Source organism: Tachypleus tridentatus, unplaced genomic scaffold (genome assembly GCF_004210375.1).
Source record: "Tachypleus tridentatus isolate NWPU-2018 unplaced genomic scaffold, ASM421037v1 Hic_cluster_1, whole genome shotgun sequence".
Taxonomy (NCBI): Eukaryota; Metazoa; Arthropoda; class Merostomata; order Xiphosura; family Limulidae; genus Tachypleus; species Tachypleus tridentatus.
Window position 1 is genome coordinate 7,666,224 of NW_027467777.1, and position 24,899 is coordinate 7,691,122.

Consider the following 24,899-nt stretch of genomic DNA (forward strand, 5'->3'; position numbering starts at 1 on the left):
TTAGCAAGTATGTAGCAGTTCATGTATATTATATATTGTTGTTCTTAGTTGTTTTTATCTCACCATAAAACTTGTGTTTTGATAAGAATGCGTACTATTGATGATTATAATCTGTTATCAAGCAGAAAAACTGTTATCTTAAAAATTCAATGAAAAGTATGTAATCCAATGATATAATTAGGTTTCATAGTTACTTATATAACCTATGTATTTCTTCAATACATTGCACCTTTGCTGCTTGGCTACATCTAGTTAAACGCTACCTGTCATAACATCTTTGCCGTCAACATCTTGTAGAGTCGTTTTCACTTATAATTTGTTTTGGGACCTTAATTCTTGTATTTTGATTCAAGCAGACAAATTTGGTAACATATGTTTTATGTGTCTTTGAAATAACCACAATTCGTTATCTATTCCACCATATAAATATTCAAGTACGTTTAATAATCATCTGACAAACCTCAACTACTGTTTTTTCTCTATACACAATTGCAACCATTTTTCATTATAAGTAACTTTAACGTGGGTATTATAGCAACTTGTGAATGAGAGTAGAGAAGAATATGTTAATTCCATTACATCTGCAATATCCACTATTATCGAGGACCTCTGTATAATACCAGGACTCCACAGTTTGACTCATACACGACAGATCTAGTAGTTATTGAAATACTGTTCATACTGTTATATTGTCTGAACAATAATTGTCTTAGTGTGGATCGTGATATTTACCAATTTTATCTCAGTTGTTAACCATTAACATTAAGGTACCGATTTATCAATATAACACAATTCATTTAAATAAATATTGATCTTTTCTCATACAAGTCACTTTTGTGTAAATATACTATGACAAATTAATTATTTGTAAGTATTGCTTCTATTCCAGTGACTTTGTCCTGAAGAAGAAATCATTGAAGGAGAGGATACAGAACAGCCTCAGTAGTGTGTTTCGTCGCAAACATCAGAACAAGCAGAAAAGAATAAGAGTCTGGTGTCACGACTCGTAAGTTCTAGGTTTTTATGAATTAACTAGGATACCGTATTTTCATACTACATATACTCAACGTAATGTATAGCTTTACGAAAAAAGTCTGACTGAACTTATCGCTTCTTACGGCCCTTTTAGAAACATACATTTCTAACTACACATATCCATGTAATCGTTTTTCACAGTGTACAGTTTAGCCGAAGCATAAACACTAAAGCTTTTGCGATAAGTGGCTTTGTGGACAACGTTGTGTGCCTTTTGCCTATTTTTACTCATACGAGTGAAAGCTATACTGACTATTTAACTCTATTTTACCTGAGACTAAATATCTAGAGGGTGAATAACTTGAACATCCAATTGACATTTAGTAGGCGTTTTCTTTTTGTTTTTGTATGAAACTCTCGTACATTTGAACACGAATATTCTCTGGTTAAAAACTGAGAATTCTTAATTTTCCAACTCTCCTCTAAAATCTCTCAGTAGCTTGGACTCAGTAGCTAGGAAGAGTGATGTGAAAAATGTAACAGATTTTAACATGTCCTTAGGGTAATCGACGATTTCTAATTTAAAATACGTTTACATTAAACTTTAACTTGTATTGACTTTGTATATCATACAGCTTCGTTGAACTTCTTTGAACAACCATGTCGTAGTTTCTTTTTTATTTATTTCTTACTATCATCCGCGTGGCATGACAGTAATTGGATGTCTCACCTTTTTAATTTATGCTTGTATAAAAGGGAAACAACAATCTGTGTTTTAACAACATTTTTTCTCTCCAAAACACACTCTAGTAGCAATGAAGAGATTGATTGGGATAGCTCATCCGTTTGGAATTATACGATTGGTCGTGTTGTTGAATTTAAAAAAAGGATGAAAAACGTGTTGATGAGATATTAAAGTCTAAGAACAAACCTCACGGATTTTGTATTGGTAAGAAGATGTTAAAGAACAGTAATGGTTAGCAGTCTCTTGTTTGTATCAGAATAGCGTTTCTTTTATTATTATTATTACAGTAAAAGATGACCTGGAGAGATCACCCATTTTAATCACTTACACCACTTTATGGTAGTGTGTTGTCTGTCAATAACGTAGTTACTAGACACTAAAATGTTGTCACTTAAGAAACGCTTAACATTGCAATTTGTTCTGCCGTGACGTTAGTGAATCGTGCACATGCCACGAATTACGAGAATAATAATACAATCTGTAGGATACAACACAGCATGAAGTAAGAACTTGAAAAGCAAGAAATTAAAATATTTGTGACGATTCATTTAGATTTTATCTGTTCTTGGTACAAAACACGTCAGAAGTCCCTTCACCAAGCATCAAGATGATTAATATATGTCGTGAGTGCAAATCTAGTTTGTTTGTTTGCTGCTGAATTTCGCGAAAAGCTACTCGAGGGCTATCTGTGCTACCCGTCCCTAATTTAGCAGTGTAAGACGAGAGGGAAAACAGCTAGTCATCACCACCCACCGCCAACTCTTGGGCTACTCTTTTACAAACGATTAGTGGGATTGACCGTCACATTATAACGCCCCCCACGGCTGAAAGGGCGAGCACGTTTAGCGCGACGGGAATGCGAACCCGCGACCCTCAGATTCCGAGTCGCACGCCTTAACACGCTTGGTCATGCGGGCCGAGTGCAAATCTAAAGAAAGATGATAGGATTAGAGTTCAATCTTTTATTTTTAAATTAATTAATTATAGGGGAAACAACATTATCATGGCATAATCCGGCAGAAAATAACGTGACGGTTAATTTAAAATTATGATAAAAACAGTTTTGAACTGATGATGATGATGTCGTATTAAAGGTCCATATGATTTAGTTATTAAAGTCAGGATTTACATGGTGTAGAAGTTGTTGTTATTGTATTTTGAATTTAATTATTTAGTGAAGCAGGTTTTGCATTGTAACTGAAACAATTTTATCTTAACGTTTAAAATTTCACTTCAATAGTTTTGAGCCCGACTTGGCCAGATGGTTAATACATTGAAATCGTAATTTCAAAGTTTCGAGTTCGAATCCCTGTCGTGCCAAACATGTTTGCCCTTTCAGCTGTGGGGACGCTATAATGTGAGGTTCAATCCCTTTATTCGTTGATAAAAGAGTAGCCCAAAGTTGGCGGTGGGTGGTGATGACTAGCTGCCTTCCCTCTAGTCTTACACTGCTAAATTAGGGACGGCTATCAAAGACAGTCCTTGTGTATCATTGCACGAATGTAAAAAAACAAAAGGACAATACGATGTAGTTATTAAAGTCATAGTTTACCTCGTGTAAAAGCTGCTGTTATTGTGTTTTGAATTTAATTATTTAATATAGCAGATTCCTTACTAGATATCAAAGCAAAACTAGTTTAGATGTTATTTAATTTTGTAGAAATCAGTATTTTTTATCTTGACTTAGGTGAATCTTGGCCAATTAATCATACAATCTGGAATGAAGAAGAAGAATCAGTTCCTTCCGGGATTTTCATACCCAAAGGTATGTATTCTCAAGTTCCTACCGGGATTTTCATACCCAATAGGTATGTATTCTCAAATAAATCCTGACTTTTATCTAAGTGGTTGCCAGGACGCTCTGCTCACAATACCCGGAAAACTGTTTTGAGCTCCTGTCACACCAAACATATTCAACCTATTTAGTCGAAAGGGAAAATTAAAATATGACGGTCAATTTCATTATTCGTTGATCTAAGAGTAACCCAATAGTTGACAGTGTAAGGTGTTGACTTGGTGTCTTTCCTTTAGACTACAATTGCTGAAAATATGGTTGATGTATACAGCCTACGTGTTGTTTCGCGCAAAATTTAAAAGAAGCCAAATCAAATAGACTAAGTATCGAAAAAAAATTAAAATTATAAAAATATTTTAAAATAGTTTCTCAGTAAATATGTAACAGTTCATGTATATTATATATTATTGTTCTTAGTTGTTTTTATCTCACCATAAAACTTATGTTTTGATAAGAATGTGTACTATTGATGATTATAATCTGTTATCAAGCAGAATAACTGTTAACTTAAAAATTCAGTGAAAAGTATGTAATCCAATGATATAATTAGGTTTCATAGTTACTTATATAACCTATGTATTTCTTCAATACATTGCACCTTTGCTGCTTGGCTACAACTAGTTAAACGCTACCTGTCATAACATCTTTGCCTTCAACATCTTGTAGAGTCGTTTTCACTTATAATTTGTTTTGGGACCTTAATTCTTGTATTTTGATTCAAGCAGACAAATTTGGTAACATATGTTTTATGTGACTTTGAAATAACCACAATTCGTTATCTATTCCACCATATAAATATTCAAGTACGTTTAATAATCATTTGACAAACCTCAACTACTGTTTTCTCTATACACAATTGCAACCATTTTTCATTATAAGTAACTTTATTGTGGGTATTATAGTAACTTGTGAATGAGAGTAGAGAAGAATATGTTAATTCCATTACATCTGCAATATCCACTATTATCGAGGACCTCTGTATAATACCAGGACTCCACAGTTTGACTCATACACGACAGATCTAGGAGTTATTGAAATACTGTTCATACTGTTATATTGTCTGAACAATAATTGTCTTAGTGTGGATCGTGTTATTTACCAATTTTATCTCAGTTGTTAACCATTAACATTAAGGTACTGATTTATCAATATAACACAATTCATTTAAATAAATATTGATCTTTTCTCATACAAGTCACTTTTGTGTAAATATACTATGACAAATTAATTATTTGTAAGTATTGCTTCTATTCCAGTGACTTTGTCCTGAAGAAAAGATCATTTATGGAGAGGATACAGAACAGCCTCAGTAGTGTGTTTCGTCGCAAACATCAGAACAAGCAGAAAAGAATGACAGATCCTCTCGACCAGTCCTGGTGTCACGACTCGTAAGTTCTAGGTTTTTATGAATTAACTAGGATACCGTATTTTCATACTACATATACTCAACGTAATGTATCGCTTTACGAAAAAGTCTGACTGAACTTATCGCTTCTTACGGCCCTCTCACAAACCTACATTTCTTACAACACATATCCATGTAATCGTTTTTCACAGTGTACAGTTTAGCCGAAGGATAAACACTAAAGCTTTTGCGATAAGTGGCTTTGTGGACAACGTTGTGTGCCTTTTGCCTATTTTTACTCATACGAGTGAAAGCTATACTGACTATTTAACTCTATTTTACCTGAGACTAAATATCTAGAGGGTGAATAACTTGAACATCCAATTGACATTTAGTAGGCGTTTTCTTTTGTTTTGTATGAAACTCTCGTACATTTCAACACGAATATTCTCTGGTTGAAAACTGAGAGTTCTTAATTTCTCAACTCTCCTGGAAAGTCTCTCAGTAGCCTGATACCGATATTTTCAATTGATGGGTATTTTATGCTCACAAGGGCTAAATGGCAAGTCAGAATCACTTAACATTTCTAATTCTAAACAACTGACCAACTTATCATTACCATAAGAAACTTTAGCCGTCTGTTAGACCCGAAGAATGGGAATGACTGCCATTACTATAACCCGAGCACAACCGAACTTACGGGCTGTATTCAGCTGCATTGTGGCTCGAATATTAAACACTGAGAAACGCAACACTGCATACTGAATATCAGTTATTGCTGGCCCGTCCAAGTAGAATATAATAAGTATAAATTTATGTTATCTTTTAATCTCTGAAAGGATCTGTTTGAAGGAAGAGTGATGTGAAAAATGTAACAGATTTTAACATGTCCCTAGGGTAATCGACGATTTCTAATTTAAAATACGTTTATATTAAACACTAACTTGTATTGACTTTGTACATCATACAGCTTCGTTGGACTTCGTTGAACAACCATGTCGTAGTTTCTTTTTTGTTTATTTCTTACTATCATCCGCGTGGCATGACAGTAATTGGATGTCTCACCTTTTTTAATTTATGCTTGTATAAAAGGGAAACAACAATCTGTGCTTTAACAACATTTTTTCTCTCCAAAACACACTCTAGTAGCAATGATAATGAAGAAATGGAGTTGGATAGCTCACCAGTTTGGAATAACACGACTGGTAGTGTCATTAAATTTGAAGAGGATGAAAAAACGTGTTATAGAGAAAATAAAGTCTAAAAATAAACCTCAAGGATTTTGTATTGCTAAGAAGAAGTTAAAGAACAGTAATGGTAAGCAGTCTCTTGTTTGTATCAGAATAGCGTTTCTTTTATTATTATTATTACAGTAAAAGATGACCTGGAGAGATCACCCATTTTAATCATTTACACCACTTTATGGTAGTGTGTTGTCTCTCTATAACTTAGATACTAGACACTAAAATGTTGTCATTTAAGAAACGCTTAACATTGCAATTTCTACTGCCGTGACGTTAGTGAATCGTGCACATGCCACGAATTACGAGAAAGATAATACAATCTGTAAGATACAACACAGCATGAAGTAAGAACTTGAAAAGCAAGAAATTAAAATATTTGTGACGATTCATTTAGATTTTATCTGTTCTTGGTACAAAACACGTCAGAAGTCCCTTCACCAAGCATCAAGATGATTAATATATGTCGTGAGTGCAAATCTAGTTTGTTTGTTTGCTGTTGAATTTCGCAAAAAGCTACACGAGGGCTATCTGTGCTAGCCGTCCCTAATTTAGCAGTGTAAGACAAGAGGGAGGACAGCTAGTCATCACCACCCACCGCCAACTCTTGGGCTACTCTTTACCAACGAATAGTGGGATTGACCGTCACATTATAACGCCCCACGGCTGAAAGGGCGAGCACGTTTAGCGCGACGGGGATGCGAACCTGCGACCCTCAGATTCCGAGTCGCACGCCTTAACACGCTTGAATATGCCGGCCCGAGAAGAAGAAAGAAAGATGACAGGATTATGTGTTCAATTTATTATTTCTAAATTAATTAATTATAGTGGAAACAAAATTATCATGGCATAATCCGGCAGAAAATAACGTGACGGTTAATTTAAAATTACAATGACAACAGTTTTGAACTGATGATGATGATGTCGTATTAAAGGTCCATATGATTTAGTTATTAAAGTCAGGATTTACCTGGTGTAGAAGTTGTTGTTATTGTATTTTGAATTTAATTATTTAGTGAAGCAGGTTTTGCATTGTAACTGAAACAATTTTATCTTAACGTTTAAAATTTCACTTCAATAGTTTTGAGCCCGACTTGGCCAGGTGGTTAATACATTGAAATCGTAATCCCAAAGTTTCGAGCTCGAATCCCTGTCGCACAAACATGTTTGCCCCTTCAGCTGTGGGGACGATATAATGCGAGGTTCAATCCCTTTATTCGTTGATAAAAGAGTAACCCAAAAGTTGGCGGTGGGTGGTGATGACTAGCTGCCTTCCCTCTAGTCTTACACTGCTAAATTAGGGACGGCTATCAAAGACAGTCCTTCTGTATCATTGCACGAACGTAAAAAACAAAAGGACAATACGATGTAGTTATTAAAGTCATAGTTTACCTCGTGTAGAAGCTGCTGTTATTGTGTTTTGAATTTAATTATTTAATCTAGCATATTCCTTACTAGATATCAAAGCAAAACTAGTTTAGATGTTATTTAATTTTGTAGAAATCAGTATTTTTTATCTTGACTTAGGTGAATCTTGGCCAATTAATGATACAATCTGGAATGAAGAAGAAGAATCAGTTCCTTCCGGGATTTTCATACCCAAAAGGTATGTATTCTCAAGTTCCTACGGATTTTCATACCCAATAGGTATGTATTCTCAAGTTCCTACGGGATTTTCATACCCAATAGGTATGTATTCTCAAATAAATCCTGACTTTTATCTAAGTGGTTGCCAGGACGCTCTGCTCACAATACCCGGAAAACTGTTTTGAGCTCCTGTCACACCAAACACATTCAACCTATTTAGTCGAAAGGGAAAATTAAAATATGACGGTCAATTTCATTATTCGTTGATCTAAGAGTAACCCAATAGTTGACAGTGTAAGGTGTTGACTTGGTGTCTTTCCTTTAGACTACATTTGCTGAAAATATGGTTGGTGTATACAACCTACGTGTTGTTTCGGGCAAAATTTAAAAGAAACCAAATCAAATAGAATAAGTGACGAAAAAAATTAAAATTATAAAAATATTTTAAAATTGTTTCTTAGCAAGTATGTAGCAGTTCATGTATATTATATATTGTTGTTCTTAGTTGTTTTTATCTCACCATAAAACTTATGTTTTGATAAGAATGTGTACTATTGATGATTATAATCTGTTATCAAGCAGAAAAACTGTTATCTTAAAAATCTGTTATCTTAAAGAAAATATGAATTCATGTGCCTGCAAAACTTTGTTGATGAGAACTTAGCTCATAAACAGCAGCAAGAAAAGTATTTCAAAGACACTGAAATTATTCAAGATGCCAGTTTTCCAGACCTTTTGTTGGATGTGAGGAAGAATATACATTTCATATTTAAGACACAAAAAACTGGTTGTTACAGCCCAATTACATAATGAATAACTAAACACATTAAAAATATAAAGTGCACAAAAAACCTCTCTTTAGTGCACACAATGAAGGATGGAATAACAGGGGTATGTATAAACAGTTATTAATAAAGATACACACTTAAACACGATGTTTTCTGATTTCACGCATAGAAGTACTATTTGATAATCACAATGATCCCCTTGTCGGAGTCTCATTAGATTGACTGTGGATTTTCTTTGGCAGAAGAGAACCTGTCAAGTTAGTGAATTAAAATTAGGTCACTATATCATAATCAGGAGCAAGTAAATCAGAAAACTAAAATATAAAAGATGTTAAGAGAACAAAGCCTTAGCAAATGTTTCCCTGATGCTAGAGATTCTACACCAGCCTTAGAATGTTGGCTTTCTATTATTTACACATAATGTGGTATTAAACATCACAGATAACTACTGGCAATTTCTGAAACAAGAGGATGTGATATGTGGGCATGTCACATTGGGTCTGATTTACAAATTTACAATTTCTGGGATGTGTAACCAAATGAGATCAAGACTATAAAAGTTATGCTTTGTGTGAGTGATTACAACATTATAAGAAATTATGTTAACTTTCATAGCTCTTGATGCAATGGAAAATGAGTTAGAGAAGAGGGTATTACCTACTGAGCAAATGTCAATTCTCACACTATGATGCTTGTTCTGAAAAAGATAAACCGATCACCAAAAGTATTACTTACTTGGCATGACACAAGATCTTAGTGTCTCACAATCAAAATTTAATTAATTTGTTATAACAATTAGAATAGCATAAACATCTCAGCTAATAATGCATATTATAACAGTATACAAGTTTTAAGTTCTTAATTCAAAAGGCAATATTTAAAAAACAGGATTTGTCAAAAGAGACTTCATAAGCTGTAGCTAAAATTAGCATGTAAGCATATTTCTTTGATGGAATTAAAACATTTCCATCATCTTTAAGTCCATCACCAATACTCCTCTTTAGATTACTTGTACCTACATCGCCAAAGCTCCCAATGTTCTGTAAGGCAACAACAGAAATAAACTGTAAAACATTGCTTCACTGCTTTAGCAAAAATCAGTTTGTTTATTTTTAGAGCCAGTTTTCATGTGTAACTACCACAACTAAGCATTGCATAAAAGTACTGCAACTTGAATGGCTTCAACAATAATGTTAATTAATTATTTCTTTCTATTGGCATTATCAAGATCTGAAATCAACTGTACCCCATTTTGCTTTTATACTTTACTAGAGTTTTGAATGCTGACAAAGTATGTCCATCCACAGCAAACAGATAAGCTGTTTAAGAAGTTTTCAATATGCTTCTTTAGCTTGTACACCCAGAGTTAAGTTATCTGAGGATGAAGAGAGATGCTGGAAGCAAAAAGATCATCATCAGTAATACCAGTGTTGTCATGAAGACTTCTCATCATCTTTGGACAACTTTTTAAAACATTAAAAGCACAAGTGTATAATTGTATAAATTTTATGTTGGATACAATGTAATAGAATAGATTAATAAAAATAGCATAGCTTGAATTAATAAAATAAATGGATAGTATATCTGTGTAAAAGAAAATCATAGTGATTGAGAAAACAGAAATTCACCAAAAAAACTAGGTTATAGACTTACCAGTTTATAAAAAACAACAAAAATCAATTAGTGTGAGTGTGTGTGTATGTTTTCTTATAGCAAAGCCACATCTGGCTATCTGCTGAGTCTACCGAGGGAATTGAACCCCTGATTTTAGCATTGTAAATCTATAAACTTACTGCTGTACCAACTGGGAACAAATCAATTAGTAGATAATACCATACACAGGATAAAATTTAATTATGTTTAAGTTAGTACTCAGTAAATAAAGACCACAAAATCAGTTCTCTAATTACCTTAGTATATGCTAATTTGAATTACTAACAAATAACCAAATTTTAAAGTTCACAGATAACTCAAAAATCAGATAAAAACACATATATTAAACACATCATGACACACAAAAATCGATGTTTAGGTGTCTTTTAAATAACGTATAATATGAAAATTTAAATATTAACATACAGTTTGATACCAAACTTAAGAAGATAAAGTTATAAAATAGTAGTTCAATAAAATTTTGAATGTAAGTTGACAAGTGCAATGATGTGGCCTTTGACCCATGACCCATCTGGAAAGGGTTAACAGTTACATACATAAAGAAATATTTACTTTTACATACCAGTTGCTTCATGACCTAGAATCAAATCATGAAGTGTGGGGTCTTCTTGATGAGATGCTGCTACTCCTGCCACTCCATCTGGTTCATCAAGGAGGATGTACAGTTTCTAAGACAAAAAATAGATGCATACTGATCACAACTGAAAAAGTAGTAATAAAAACAATGCATTCATCCTATATATATATAAAAACATTTTTGCATTTGAATACTGAATATTCTTAGATTCCTTATTCTTATAAAGAGTGATTCTGAAGTTCATTAACAGGTAAGGAGAGGCACAGGATCAGAAATAAGGTACACTGAGTCTGCCCCGTGACAGTACCATTGAAATAATGGGAAATTTTGTTGATATGAACCAAATAACCAAATTATCAGGAGAAAAGGTGTAGACAATAAAAAATAAAAACATTTTAACACGAGTACTCTGAATATATTCTTTGAGAGCTATAATTTTATGTATATGTGCATGTAAAGTTGTACTACAGAAGATGTAAGTCTGACAGTAGCAAAAGTTATAGCACAAATCTGAGTTTGAGGTACAAGCCCAGAATTTTATTATACAATTAGCTCATTGAAAGATTGTAAGTATTAAACTTTACACAGTTTGGTTTCTATTCATCTAATGAATATTGCAACTTCACATAACACACACTGCAGATTCACACTTAAAATCTGTTTCAATGCAAAATTACCAATATCTATTGTTTTCCTTAAACTATTATTTTGTCATTTGAAATCAAACAATATTCTGGCATGTGATGTAATCTTAGTAGTATTAATATTTCATTATACAAAATTACAAGAGATATCATTTCAAAATTATTTACCTGCAAGAAAGCCAACTGTAGCCGTGAAGATTCTGGGTTATTCTTGATTGATAATTCTAAATACATTAAAGCCCGAACATAAGCTTGACAAACAAAGGAGGCACGATCTAAAAGGTCTTCTGGAACACTCTTCAGGAAGTCATAAACAGACTTATAGTTGGGATCATTATGTGGGTCCACTAGAGAAATAACAACTTTGTCAATTCATGCATTAGCAAAAGCAAATCACAAAAACGAAAAATACATTGTCTTTACATGTAAAACATTTATTATAGATTAAGGAAAGTTGGTGTATTCATTCTATGCATGAGCTTATGAATATACAGAACCACAACAATCATCATGAGGTCTTAGTAATGGGTCACATCTCAATAACTGAGAATAATTCTATTCTGTTAACAACAGAACCAAAACAGCCATTTTGAGGTCCTAGTAGCAGATTACATCTCAACAACTAAGAATCGTTTTATTCTGTCAAGAACAAAACCCATAGGACCTCCATTAGGTCACCAATAATTACAAACCATGTCTTATTATGTAAAGAATAGAATCACAAAAATTTCTGTCAGGTCCAAGAAAAACAGGTCACCTTGCAAAAATGTGTAATTATGGGTTTTTATTTGTCAATAACAAAATCTTAACAACCTCCATCAAGTCAAAAGAAAATTGGTCACAGCACAATAATTTGGAATTTTATCTATTATTTTAACGATAAAGTTCTAAACAGAAGTTGATATCAGTTACAAAACAGATGTTGAAAGCAGCAAAGTTTGAATGAACTATAATAGTACAGATTGTACATGTAAACAACTTCAGATCTTTGAAGCTTATCAGAAAACAATAAAACCACTAAAGATGAATCCCAAAATACTGATGTTGCAATAATTTGACTCTACAATGAACTGAAGCATTTCATGGAGTATGTTGATATATATATAGAGCTAAAGGAGATGTGGCACAGAAACTGAAAATTGCAAATAAATTCAACATTGAAACTCTGCCATCATTTATTAGCTGAATTTCTACTTTCAAGGGCAAGTTGGCAACACATTTTGGTGGTTTCCACAAGATCATTTTATTATTAAACTGCAACTTACTTTGCTTGTTTTGAGAAATCGAATATTTTGTAAATTCTGGTTTTATTTATACCATAACAATCATCACATTTGCTTCCTTTCAGGATGAAAGCTCCGACACATCATTCTATAGTTTCTCCACTTTAAACCAAAATCTGCAAAATTGTCAGCTTATCAGATTTTTCAAATGAGACTGCTGACATATCTTGTTTCTGTTAAATGCAGTCAAAGTTTTCATCAGTGAACCAAGTTGAAGACACAATATACAATACAAGTACATAAGCCACATACAAAGATGAATTTCTCTTCATTATCAATGTAGTTCTAAAGTTTACAGGTTACATATTTTTAGAAGTTACATACAAATATCAATGAATAAGGTGTAACAGATAGTTTATACATGCTACTTCATTTTATATATGAAGGATAGCTTTTGCTAGAGACAGATCAGGAAAAAATTATGATAACTAGCAGTCATTTAGCCCTTTTGCTACAGACTCAGTATAATATACAAGTTCATCTACACATTTGCACACATTAAGTATTTGTACTATAACTTTTGATACAGCACATGTACCTTCACAAAATCTGGTAGACATTAGTACAGATACAAGTATTTTTTTTACAAAAATCAGATGTTTCATGAACTATTTTTATAAAAGATCTGTTTGTGAAAATTGAGTCTGTTTCATTACTAGTATGAGTGCAAAGTGATTTCATGTTATGAGTTAAAAAACTGTTCTTCATCCCAAAAATCTCAAATATTATTTCCATAATCTCTAAAACTTCCTAAATATATTTCAGATGTTTGATTTCAGCAAAACTTTATACATTATGTTATTTTCTACATTCCAGCTGTGGGGTCTGTCACTTAACTAGCTTTGTAACTATCATTAAAAAATTAGGAAATAAATAATTTTATTTTTTTAGTGCTATGATGATGACATATTGTAACATGAAAATACAAATGTTTAGTTTAAGTAGACTAAGTCTCATACTGCTATATGTTACATATATATTTATTATGTTACTGACCTTCCAGTCATGCCTAGCTAGCATTGTGCAACTTGCATTGATCTGGTGCTCGCATATTACATATCCAGTAACATAAAACTGACCTTTAGTCTTTTCTGTCTTGGCTGTGTTTTAGTGGACTAGTATTTTGTAATATACAGACACATTTAAATTATTATACATTATATATATGTATATACATTATGACTATTTAGAAATAAATTATTAAACTTTTCTTAAAATACAGAAAAAAAATGGGAAAAGCAAACAATTATCTCTTCTCTCTAACGATCTCTGTACTTGGTTGTTGCTGGACATAAGTTGCTAAGCCTTTTGAAATTTCACAAGTGGAGGATATCAAACAATTTTTTTTAGGTTTTATACATACAGTTGAATAACCAAAAAATCATAAGTAACTACACTGATACCATAGAATTCCACTTAGTAACTAGATTTATATCAATTTTAAAATATATGAAACTATGAGCAGACTAAAGACACAACCAACTCCTTGAAAACTTAGATTGAAAGAACACTAGCTTTTTCAAGATTAAAATAGCTAAAACCACTTTAGGAACATCTTAAGCTACTGATTGGTTATTCACATGTCATATACTGTAGTAAGAGTATATGATGGACTGTTTCAAAATTGGAAAGAGTTGAATAGGGCCCACTGTGTTAAAGACCTCATACCTTTTATTTTATATTCTAGCTTGTTAAAGTTAGTAATCTGAGTTCTAATTTGTATGAAACTGTGAACTTAGTATTTTGACACCACAAACATCTAATTTTAAACTGTGCAGCATTAAACATAACATGTGACTCACTAAAATCAATATTTATGTTCTTTTAATACTTATTTTTAAACTAAGAAATTAACTCATACATAACATTAAATAGTAAAATTATAATCTACAATTTGATTCCAAACTTACTGACATAAATTCATAAAATATTTGTTCAATACAATCTTGAATGCAAGTCAACAAACACAACAAGATGGCCTTTGATCCATGACCCATTATAAAAGGATTAAACATTGTTAAGTCCTTAATACTGCATGAAAGTTAGACCACACAGTACTGAATATAATGCACCAGATTAAGTCACAGTATAACTATACACTTGCTACATGGATGAAAAGGTCCTGTCACAAACTACAGCTCTTGAAAGAACATGATGACTTGTTTGTACATCTCTTGAATGTTAAAGACCTAAGTGACATACATAGGTTTGTGTACACACTACCATTTAAAATATTCAATTGCTCTTCATTAAACTATAAGTCAAACTCAGGGTTTAGATGGTAATGTATTAAAAATGGAAACTAATGCTTTCTTAAACTAAAAATGCACTTCCAATAATACTTACCTATGCAGACATTACAGCTATTTCATGATCTCTAAGGATTCCATATTTTGCCCATCTAAGCACTGAAAATACTAACTTCAGTCTTTTATACCCAACTTAAATACCTTAGACAAGTTCTAACTAGCAAACTGCTCCACAAACTTTAATGTGCCTTCTAACTAGGTACTGTATATAACCATCTCATACTGACAACACAGTCACTTTTTTCTGAGAAATACATTTGGTTTTAGTGGGAAGGTAGAACAGGAGAGTGTCAGTGAAGGTAAGTATTATTGAAAATACATGTTCAGTTAACTTTCAAAATATACCATCTACTGACACTAGAATCCCATGTTAAGAAGGTGGAGGGGCTGGTGCAGGCATGATCCATACAGAAAGTGTCTTCATAGAACAGGAGTATACCAAGAAAAAGAATAGTACAAGAGTGGGAGAACTGAACTACCTCCAGAACAGATATGCTCTTCACCTGAAACTTAATTTTTATATCCAAGGTGGAACAGAATATGAGTAATCATTCGTATAGGTTAGCCTCAACCAGGTAGCCAAGGTTGGATTTAGGCAGTCATGAAACCTGTATCTCATGTTAGTGGTTAGGGTTATTGGACCACAATGTTTTGTGTGTGTATATAAATATCTATGATAACGCAAAAACTGCTGTGAACACATTATTCAGCTCACATTTTCAGTTCATTTTGGTATAAATCAGTCATCTTTACACCTCCACAATTCTGGGGATTTCATCTTAATATGTAGGACAACCACCATGAACAACAAAGGCAGTACAGCACTGATGGTGTATACTCGAAATCAGAATGTTCATTAAGTTCTAAGGCATCAGTAATCACTCCATTATAAACAAATACCTTCAGGGCATTTTCAGTATTCTGAATTATTTCATAGGACGTGATGAAGCTCACAAGAGTATCTCATGCATGAACAATGGATATGAAGACTGGTGACACACTTCACTCAATCCCCTCTTTTTTGAAGACGATGTACTGATTACTTCTACACAGAATGAAAATCATAATTCATTATGTGACAGAACACAGGATAATAGAATTTAAGGCATTAGTAGTCCAATCAGAAGATCGTAAAACAAAGTCTACCAATGTTCATTACTGTCAACACCAACTTGAATCACCATCATATGTACAACGTCTCCGTATGAATATGGTATTTAACCTGACTCTCAGATACTCATCAAATAAGCACATAGCTGTTATGTGGTAGCAGGGTGAGACATAGCTCACTTGTAAAATTACTATTCTTATATTGTTGGTCCACTTGGTATGTTCTTGGCACAATAAGAAGCAAGTCATTTCCTGCTATATGTGAGCATAATGCACCTTAGTAGGTGTGTGAAATACAAGCTATCCTCATATAGTCTCTATTTTAGCAGTCTGTATACTTACAGTGCCAAAGTAAAAACTACAGACATTTGACACAGTCTAAGAGCAAGTTTAACCAACCAAACAGAGCTTTAGACACCTGACTCAACCTAGATGCAGTTTTTTTAAACCTATCTGCCTGTGCATCATTTACTATTGCAGTAACACTGTAGTCTTACACTGCACAGCATTCAAAAAACAAACAATGTTGTCTTATATAATTATATAAATCAAAATCACTGTTCAACTGGTATTTTTAATGCTATAACATTATATAAGTGGATTATAGTTTATTTTAACATTCATGTTTTTCATATTACATTATATTTGTTGAAAGCTATGACAAGACTTCAGTGCACATAAGCTAAGTAAACATGTACGGTAAATAAAACAAATTATTCTAATAATTCAAACTATTTCTTCTTGAATGTTACTGTTAAGTTTATAGCACTCATAAGATACACATAAATAATTTAATATCTATTAAAAAAACCATTATTAGATATAAATTCATGCTGTCTAAGAATACTCTTAGCAAAAATATTGTTAATTAGACTGACAAAAGTAACGTTGATCTCAATTTCAAAGATCTGACCATAGGTCACTCATACATTTTTGACAGTTTTATCTTTGTTTCTGGCAGTGACAGTTGTAACTGGCAAAATAAACTGTCAAAAGAAATAATGTTACTTTCAATCAAGTTGAAATTGACTAGATATGTAAGATGGAACTAGGATTTGTAATCAACAATAAGAAAGAAAGAAAATTTTTTGATAAAAGGAAGTACTTTTAATATTATTTTGAAAATAGTTTCTCACAATAGAATTCACATCCTGAAAAACGACTGAAAGACTAAAGTTAAGTAAAATGTTCCAAAAGTCAGAATACCTTTGGCTGACTGATGGATAATTAACCAATTCAGAATCTTTTCTATTTACTGTAAACATCAAAGCAGATGTACTGGTACTGGTATTTTCTTTCTGTTCCCTGCTTTCTTACCCCTTAAAACATTTTATTACCAGATCTAAACAAAATTAATTATTGGCCAATCTGATAAGAGAAGATGCAGAAGTCTGTCAAATGGCTATCAATGCTAAGCTCTGTCTTTAAAATCTCACAGCCTATCAGTTGTATTACATTCTTTACTTCTGAAAAGAAAATGTCATATAAAGAATTACGTACATTTACTTCCATACTTTATATTCTTTCTTAAAACAAACATCTTCCTTTTCTTCATTGCTTGCATCTTGTAAAACATTAACCATGATGTGAGGAAGAAGAAAAACTGCTGTCTTCACATCGTTTTGACAATCATGAAGCATGACTGAAAAACTCTAGCTGTATTCTCTCGCTTTATCTGAGAAATTAAATACACAAAACCATATAAATTTTATAAAACTAAGGGCATTTAAAACATGCTAATGAGCATGGAAAAGTTAGTTTTAAATTGAAATGATTTTGGTTGTTTTCTCTGTGGCATAATCTGTTCTCAAAAAGCAGTTTTATAAAAAACTATTCTGCATTATTTCTTTTCTTTCCATTAGAAACAGAAAATTAACATATACAAAGACAAAATGAGAGAATTTTAAGTGTAATGTGGTGATTATAATCTAGTACTTGTCTTTAATACTACAGTAGTCCACCCCCCCAAAAGAAATTCTAAAAGTGTATACCACCTTTATGTTCTAAACATATTTGAAGAGTAAGTTTCAATAATGTGCTCCTAATGGGCTAAAACTGTGACAAATGTTACAGAACTGTGTGCACGTTACTTAATAGTTGAAATTAACATTCTCCTAATTTAGAAAGGAAATGAAACTCAGACTTACAAGAACTGTGTGAACAGATATGTTTAGCTGAACTGTGAGGTGCCTCTGTTTCAGTAATACTTTTATCTACACAGTCTGATCTCTAGTTCAAATTTTGTCATGGTTTTAATTAATATAATAATCACCTATAACAATAATATTGATTAGCAACCTAATTATCTCATTTCTTTTTATCACAGAAAAGTGCTTCTTACCTTCTGGAGAAGACAAGATGCCCAATTACAGGCCCAATCTTTAAAAGTGCTTCCTAGTTTGCTCCCATATATTGGGCATAGAAAGGAAGTCCTCTTGATACTAGACATAATGTACCTATCAAATAATAACAGAAAACCTGATGAACTTTTTTTTAACTTTTATTAAAAAGCAGAACAACTTCAATATTCAAATAACTTTTCAGTTTATGTGAAATATTAAAACAAAATTGAGTTTTTAATGTTTAAACTATGCTAAAATACTGTTGAATTGTAATGTTTTATAACACAGTAAAGATAAAAGAAAAACATAACACAATGAACAATGTTAGAAAAAAGATTGATAAGAAAGAAAATAACTGAAAATTACTGTCTAAATTTCATTATAATAAAAAATAAAATACATACCTAGAGTGCTGCAAAGGTACCAAAATTTCTTGAACCTCTTCTGAAAACCTTTTCCAGACACTACCACTTGGTCTCACAATTTGTGACAACTCTCCACTTTGACAAGTATATATCTGTAAGGTTTCCTGCAGTACATAAGATGCACAGTCCTACAAAAAAGAAAAATGTGTACTTTACATAAGAAAACAGTCATAAACACAGCATGAAAAACTTCAGTTCCAGAAAGAAAGAAAAACGTTAGGAAGTGGAGAAATAAAATAACAATAAATACACACAATACCATATGTTTACTGTGAAAGGCCTACAGTATCATACGTGACTATGTTTACTGTGAAAGATATAAGGTATAACGTGTGACTGTGTTTACTGTGAAAGATATAAGGTATCATGTGCAACTGTGTTTACTGTGAAAGATACAAGGTATTATGTGTGACTGTGTTTAATGTGAAAGATATAACGATTATGCAAGACTGTGTTTAGTGTGAAAGATATAGAAGAAAGATATAAAGTATCACGTTGTGACTGTGTTCACTGTGAAAGATATAAGGTATTATGTGCAACTGTGTTTACTGTGAAAGATATAAGGTATTATGTGTGACTGTTTAATGTGAAAGATATAAGGTATCACGTGTGACTGTACTTACTGTGAAAGATATAAGGTATCGCGCGTGTGACTGTGTTTACTGTGAAAGATATAAGGTATTATGTGTGACTGTGTTTAATGTGAAAGATATAAGGTATCACGCGTGTGACTGTGTTTAGTGTGAAAGATATAAGGTATTATGCAAGACTGTGTTTAGTGTGAAAGATATAGAAGAAAGATATAAAGTATCACATTGTGACTGTGTTCACTGTGAAAGATATAAGGTATCATGTGCAACTGTCTTTACTGTGAAAGATATAAGGTATTATGTGTGACTGTGTTTAATGTGAAAGATATAAGGTATCACGTGTGACTGTGTTTAATGTGAAAGATATAAGGTATCACGTGTGACCGTGCTTACTGTGAAAGATATAAGGTATCGTGTGTGACTGTGTTTACTGTGAAAGATATAAGGTATTATGTGTGACTGTGTTTAATGTGAAAGATATAAGGTATCATGTGACTGTGTTTACTGTAAAAGACCTAAAGTATTAACAGGAATATGAGAGAATAATGGATGATGATTTCCTTGATAAACAAATCCCAATTCAAGGGGAGTGGAAGACTTGTAGTATGCATAAAGAAAAGTTCACATACAAAGGGCAACACTAAATAAGAACAGTTAATCTTGTGAGAGATGGCAAGTACATTGAAAATACATTTTCAGTATAGGGAAAATTAAGACTTCTGATATGGTAATTATCTACTCTCACAATATTAGCTAGAATCTTACACTGATAACAATGAGGGACCAGTGTGAGGATATGACAAAAGAATATTTTAAAATTATCTGAATGATATCTTGGAAATGAAAGAATCAGATTTGAAGATCATAGAAAGGGAAGTGTACCATTTCTGAGCCAGGGATACTCTTCATCCGATTATGGAACGTGTGAAATATAAGGGAAAAAATGAGAGGAGTACATCAGAGTGAGAGAGAATGTGGCAAGAAAGTGGTCATAACCAATACTGTAACTCAATCTCAAAATAGGAAAGGCAGGTAAACAAAAGATACACCCCTAGGTGTACAGCAGCTTGGATGCAATGGACTACACATAGTAAATCAACTACTTTCAAAACATGCCCATGGGATACCAACATCCATGTGAGTGTAGAATTAAGAGCATACCCTCTTTACCTCAATCCCATGAAATGGGGAATTGAAACCCACTCTAATTCCTGGGTATGACACTAGGATTAGATCTGAGCTATTGAATTGGTATCAACAGAATGTCTGTTGCATGTAATCAACTCCCATAACTGTGAAATGGGCCAGGACCATCCATAGACAATATCATACCCCTAATATTAAGATGAGAAAACAAGAAACAAGAGATAGCCAATGACAGAACCAGAACAATTTCACAAATCATTGCTGTGACCCACAGCCAAGATGGAGGAAATTGAGTTAGGAAGATAGTTAACTTGAAATATGTGTGAGAACTTAAGTAAATGAGTTCACTCTAAATTCAAAACCTTCTTATAGTGTAACAACATTTAGTTGAGAGTAGGATGACAGTTTCCAATAAAAGGGATGAATTACATCTTGATGTCTCATTCTGTTGTCAATGGTTATCATAAAGAGAAGAATATCACATCATCTACACCCATAAAATACCACCACCCTATTCTGTAATTGATTGGTTATTGTGAGTAACTCATTCAGCTGGGTGCCTTCAGGGTCAACCACCTCAGCAATTTGGAACTGGAGTTGTAAGGATGCCCATACTCCACTTGAAGCAAGGAAGGTGACAATGTGGTGGTGAAATCCAAAGCAGTATCACCACATAACCACAAAATCTTATTTTGAAAAATCAGACCATACTGAGTTATTAATTCTAGGAATGATTGGGATGGACAACAAACCCCTTCTGTTTTCCCATTCAGTCCAAGGGTGATACAGTCTGGGATGGGCTTGGTTATGAAACACAAAATATCATGAAAATCATGAACCTATATGTGATTTTGTGGAACACCCCATCTCAATGGTGAATGTGTGAAGCCATGGAAGATAAATTGAACACATCATGGAAGTACAGTGTGGATTTAAAGTTTAAAAAAATCCTGGTGTCTGACCACAGAACAGGATCAAAATAATGATGAATGAAAAGAAGACCTGTGAAAAGAAAAAAGAAAGTATAAATAGAAACTTAACAGTCAGTCACACAGAATTATGAAGAATGGCTACAGGTGGAAGATAAAACCCCAAACAAAGAGGAAACTGCAATATAATGGAAGACTTAGAATGGATGACAAAGGCAAGCAAGGGAAAAGTGAAATTGTCAGATCTGATAGGAGTATACCTAGAATAAATTCCAGGAGAAATAGACCAACTGAAACAAAAGATGGACCTAACTGGCAAAAAAAGTAGGTAAAAGATCATGAACAGAGGAGGATTGCCAGAGGATAAAGAAAACGTATCCTGGTAGGAAGCAGTATGTCAACAAAGAGCTCTCACTGAGCACAGAAGCCTACACGGATAAAGTCAAGGGGAAAGATGGAAAATGGAAGAAAAGGAGGAATCACCATCTCAAGCTGCTAACAATAATGCCATATCCCTAAAAGTGATAGAACCTTGTGAGCAGTAAATACAACCTTAAAAAAGAAAAAAACTCTTCCAAACCTAAGCACTGTCAAATGAGAAGTGATAGTTCAGTAGAGGAGTGTAGAAGGAACCACATATGTCAAATGAGTATGTCACACGACGATTGGATGAGAAACTCATTGAAATCTTACAATTCCAAAAGTGGGGAGCAGAAGGTTTGTAGCATGTGTAAAGTTCACATATGTGAGAAAAGATAATCATTATGTTGGAATTTCATATTTTTTTAGACCTAAATACAGCTTACTTACTAAGCTTGATAAATTATAGTGGAATTCTACAGTACTGATATTGTAACTTATGACTATTTTGTTTATTTAAACTGTATACTTGTTACCTGTAAATAACAGTATTGTAAATACGTATATAATGTATAATAATTGAAATGTGACAGCATTTTGCACAATCCTTTTCCACTCCAACACAGTCAAAACAGGTCACTCTGTGGATAGTAAAAATTAGTTCCATATAACTTAATACAGTAATATGACACATGTGCACTGCTTCACTGTAGCTTCTGTATTGTTAGGCATGCATGGATGAAAGGTTGTTATAATAAAAATAATAAATATATATGAATGTATAATGTTATAAGATTTAAGCTATTTAGTCTAAACATTTGTGTTTTCATGTTATACTCTGTTGTCATCCCAGATTGAAAAGGGCAAAATTTATATATATACACACACACACACACACACACACATTTTGTTTTTTGGTTACGAAATAAGTAAAATCAACCAAACCGACACAGAGATTCATTAGTAAAAATAAAGGGCAAAACATAATGTTTTTCCTTAATAAACATTTGATAAGTTTTGAATGTTATATTTTGTATGTGAAATTTGAAAATTTTCTGATGCATGAAAGTATTTTTCATCTCAAAATGTTGGATAAGAAACATGCAAAAAAGAAAAAAAGGCAAAAGAAAAGCTTACGACTTCATAAAAAAACACACAATATTTTGCATAACAAATCTTGTAATATTTATTGATAATATACCAAGTTCCATCAAGATATATTTATTAATTTAAAAGTAATAGCTTGAAAATTGTATCAAACACAAAATGATTATAAAGCCAGTCCCAGAGACTAAGCCTGTGTTAAAAAAAAAGTCACATATACAATCAACATAGATTCGTTATAACGGTACAGTTCTTGAATTCTGTGTACACCAAAAGGTCTCCTCAAGAATAATTACTTCTTGTTACAAACTTTAGATATTGGCACTTTATTGACAACCCTATAATCTCGAGTGTGTCTAATATTTTTCACTATCTACAAATACATGAAGCTCAACAGGTCTTTCACTCACAATAATGAAAAGTCCAAAGCAATATTGCAACTTTATCAATGGGTGCTTCAGAACACAGGATACAAACATTCTCAGTCTACAAAGAATTTTATTTCAACACATTAAGTCTATTTGTAAGTAATGAATGAGCTTATAAAAGTGAAACCTGTTAGTCCTAAAATTATGCAGATGTAGCTTAACACTGTTTCAGTGAAGAAATTCCTTCACTTTTAGAAGTATTTTCTCTTCTCTAAATACATTTCACTTAGAAACAAAAGTGACATTTCTATATTTTTTGCCCTCCCAGAAAACTGATCTGCTGATTCCACACAAAATTCTATGTCCTGAACAATCTTAATGTTCCTACTGACTAGTGATAGTAGTGGTTTTGTAAAGACAACACTGAGGTCTCTTCTCCCTGGTTTCACTCAATTTTATGCCACTAAAGATGGTTAGTTTATGTTTTCACTTCATGCTCTTTTTTAACAAAAAAACATTTCTGCTGGTGCCTGGCACACCTTTACTACTTCATATAGCTGGAAGGTCTTGTCTTAGGCTCCATGCAGGTTGGCAGAAGTTTATCAACTGTAGTAATGCTGTTAACGGAGTTACAAAATGTTATACAGGGTGTTCAGAAAGTCACTGTGCAGTTTTGTAATTATATGTCTATTCAGTCTATTTCAAGCCAGCAACTGACAGCAGTGTTTAGAAACAAAATAAGAAGGATCCAAGCCAACAGGGGTCACTTTTAATATTGTTTATAATTGTTATTCATATTTACCTCCTGTATTCTATATTGAAACATGTCTGTTAATAAATATACAAGTGCACAGTGACTTTCTGAACACCCTGTACAAGTGATCTTTTGATAGTTTATTTATTCTATTTACCTGATGACGATTTAAAACTTTCTCCATTTACAGTGTGTTTCAGTGGCGAGTTATGATTGTCACAATCTGTATTTTGTTCAAAGCATATATACAATCCAAAATGGTATGCAGTATTTGAAATATATAAAAGCACATTCTGCTGTCATTCGTAAGTCCAGGATTTGGTAACACACCTTAAAATGTGGCTTTTGTTTTGTTGCACTGAACTTCTTCACCCATTTGTATCCATATTTTGAAGACCACAGGAGATTCAAAACATGTTTGTCCATATTTCAGAACATCATGTTACAAACCATTTGTTGGGTAAGAAAGCAACTGGGTAATGTAAACTAAATGTCATATCTCACTGAATATCTAGTGATTACTGTGATCAACAATTTGTTTTGAGATTTCTGAAAAAATTTAATATCTCATGTATAGTGAAAGAAATAAATGGCAAGGTTCATAGATAATTAAGATTATATTTTAAACTAATTTTTTTAAAATAAATGATTAAGTTTTAACAAATGAAAACTTAAATTTAAGTAAAGTGAAAATAAAGTATTTTTCAAATCTGTGCAACTTTTGTATAGGTAGTCTAATTATTCTAACCATTTCTCATAAGTATGTCAATGTGAAATAAAACCAATAACACAGAGTCAAAAGACACAC

At 32.7% G+C, this 24,899-nt stretch overlaps 1 protein-coding gene across 1 annotated transcript; it reads right to left on the reverse strand.

The window, feature by feature from the left end:
• Positions 1-10,704: 10,704 nt before the first annotated feature.
• LOC143242011 (serine/threonine-protein kinase ATR-like) lies at positions 10,705-24,517 on the reverse strand. The gene is made up of 6 exons (XM_076485354.1): positions 24,422-24,517; positions 18,820-18,968; positions 18,415-18,529; positions 18,221-18,302; positions 11,540-11,718; positions 10,705-10,818 (listed from the first exon to the last, which is right to left on the reverse strand). The coding sequence occupies exons 1-6, from the start codon at positions 24,515-24,517 to the stop codon at positions 10,705-10,707; spliced, it is 735 nt and encodes a 244-aa protein (XP_076341469.1).
• Positions 24,518-24,899: the final 382 nt, after the last annotated feature.

What these genes read in the sequence shown, in the direction of transcription:
- LOC143242011 (XM_076485354.1), bottom strand. Translation starts at nt 24,517, where the DNA reads ATGGACAAACATGTTTTGAATCTCCTGTGGTCTTCAAAATATGGATAC. An exon ending in AACAAAAGCCACATTTTAAG is followed by an intron (nt 18,969 to 24,421) that starts GTGTGTTACCAA and finishes TCTTTTTTGTAG; the next exon opens with GACTGTGCATCTTATGTACT. An exon ending in GTACCTTTGCAGCACTCTAG is followed by an intron (nt 18,530 to 18,819) that starts GTATGTATTTTA and finishes ATTATTTGATAG; the next exon opens with GTACATTATGTCTAGTATCA.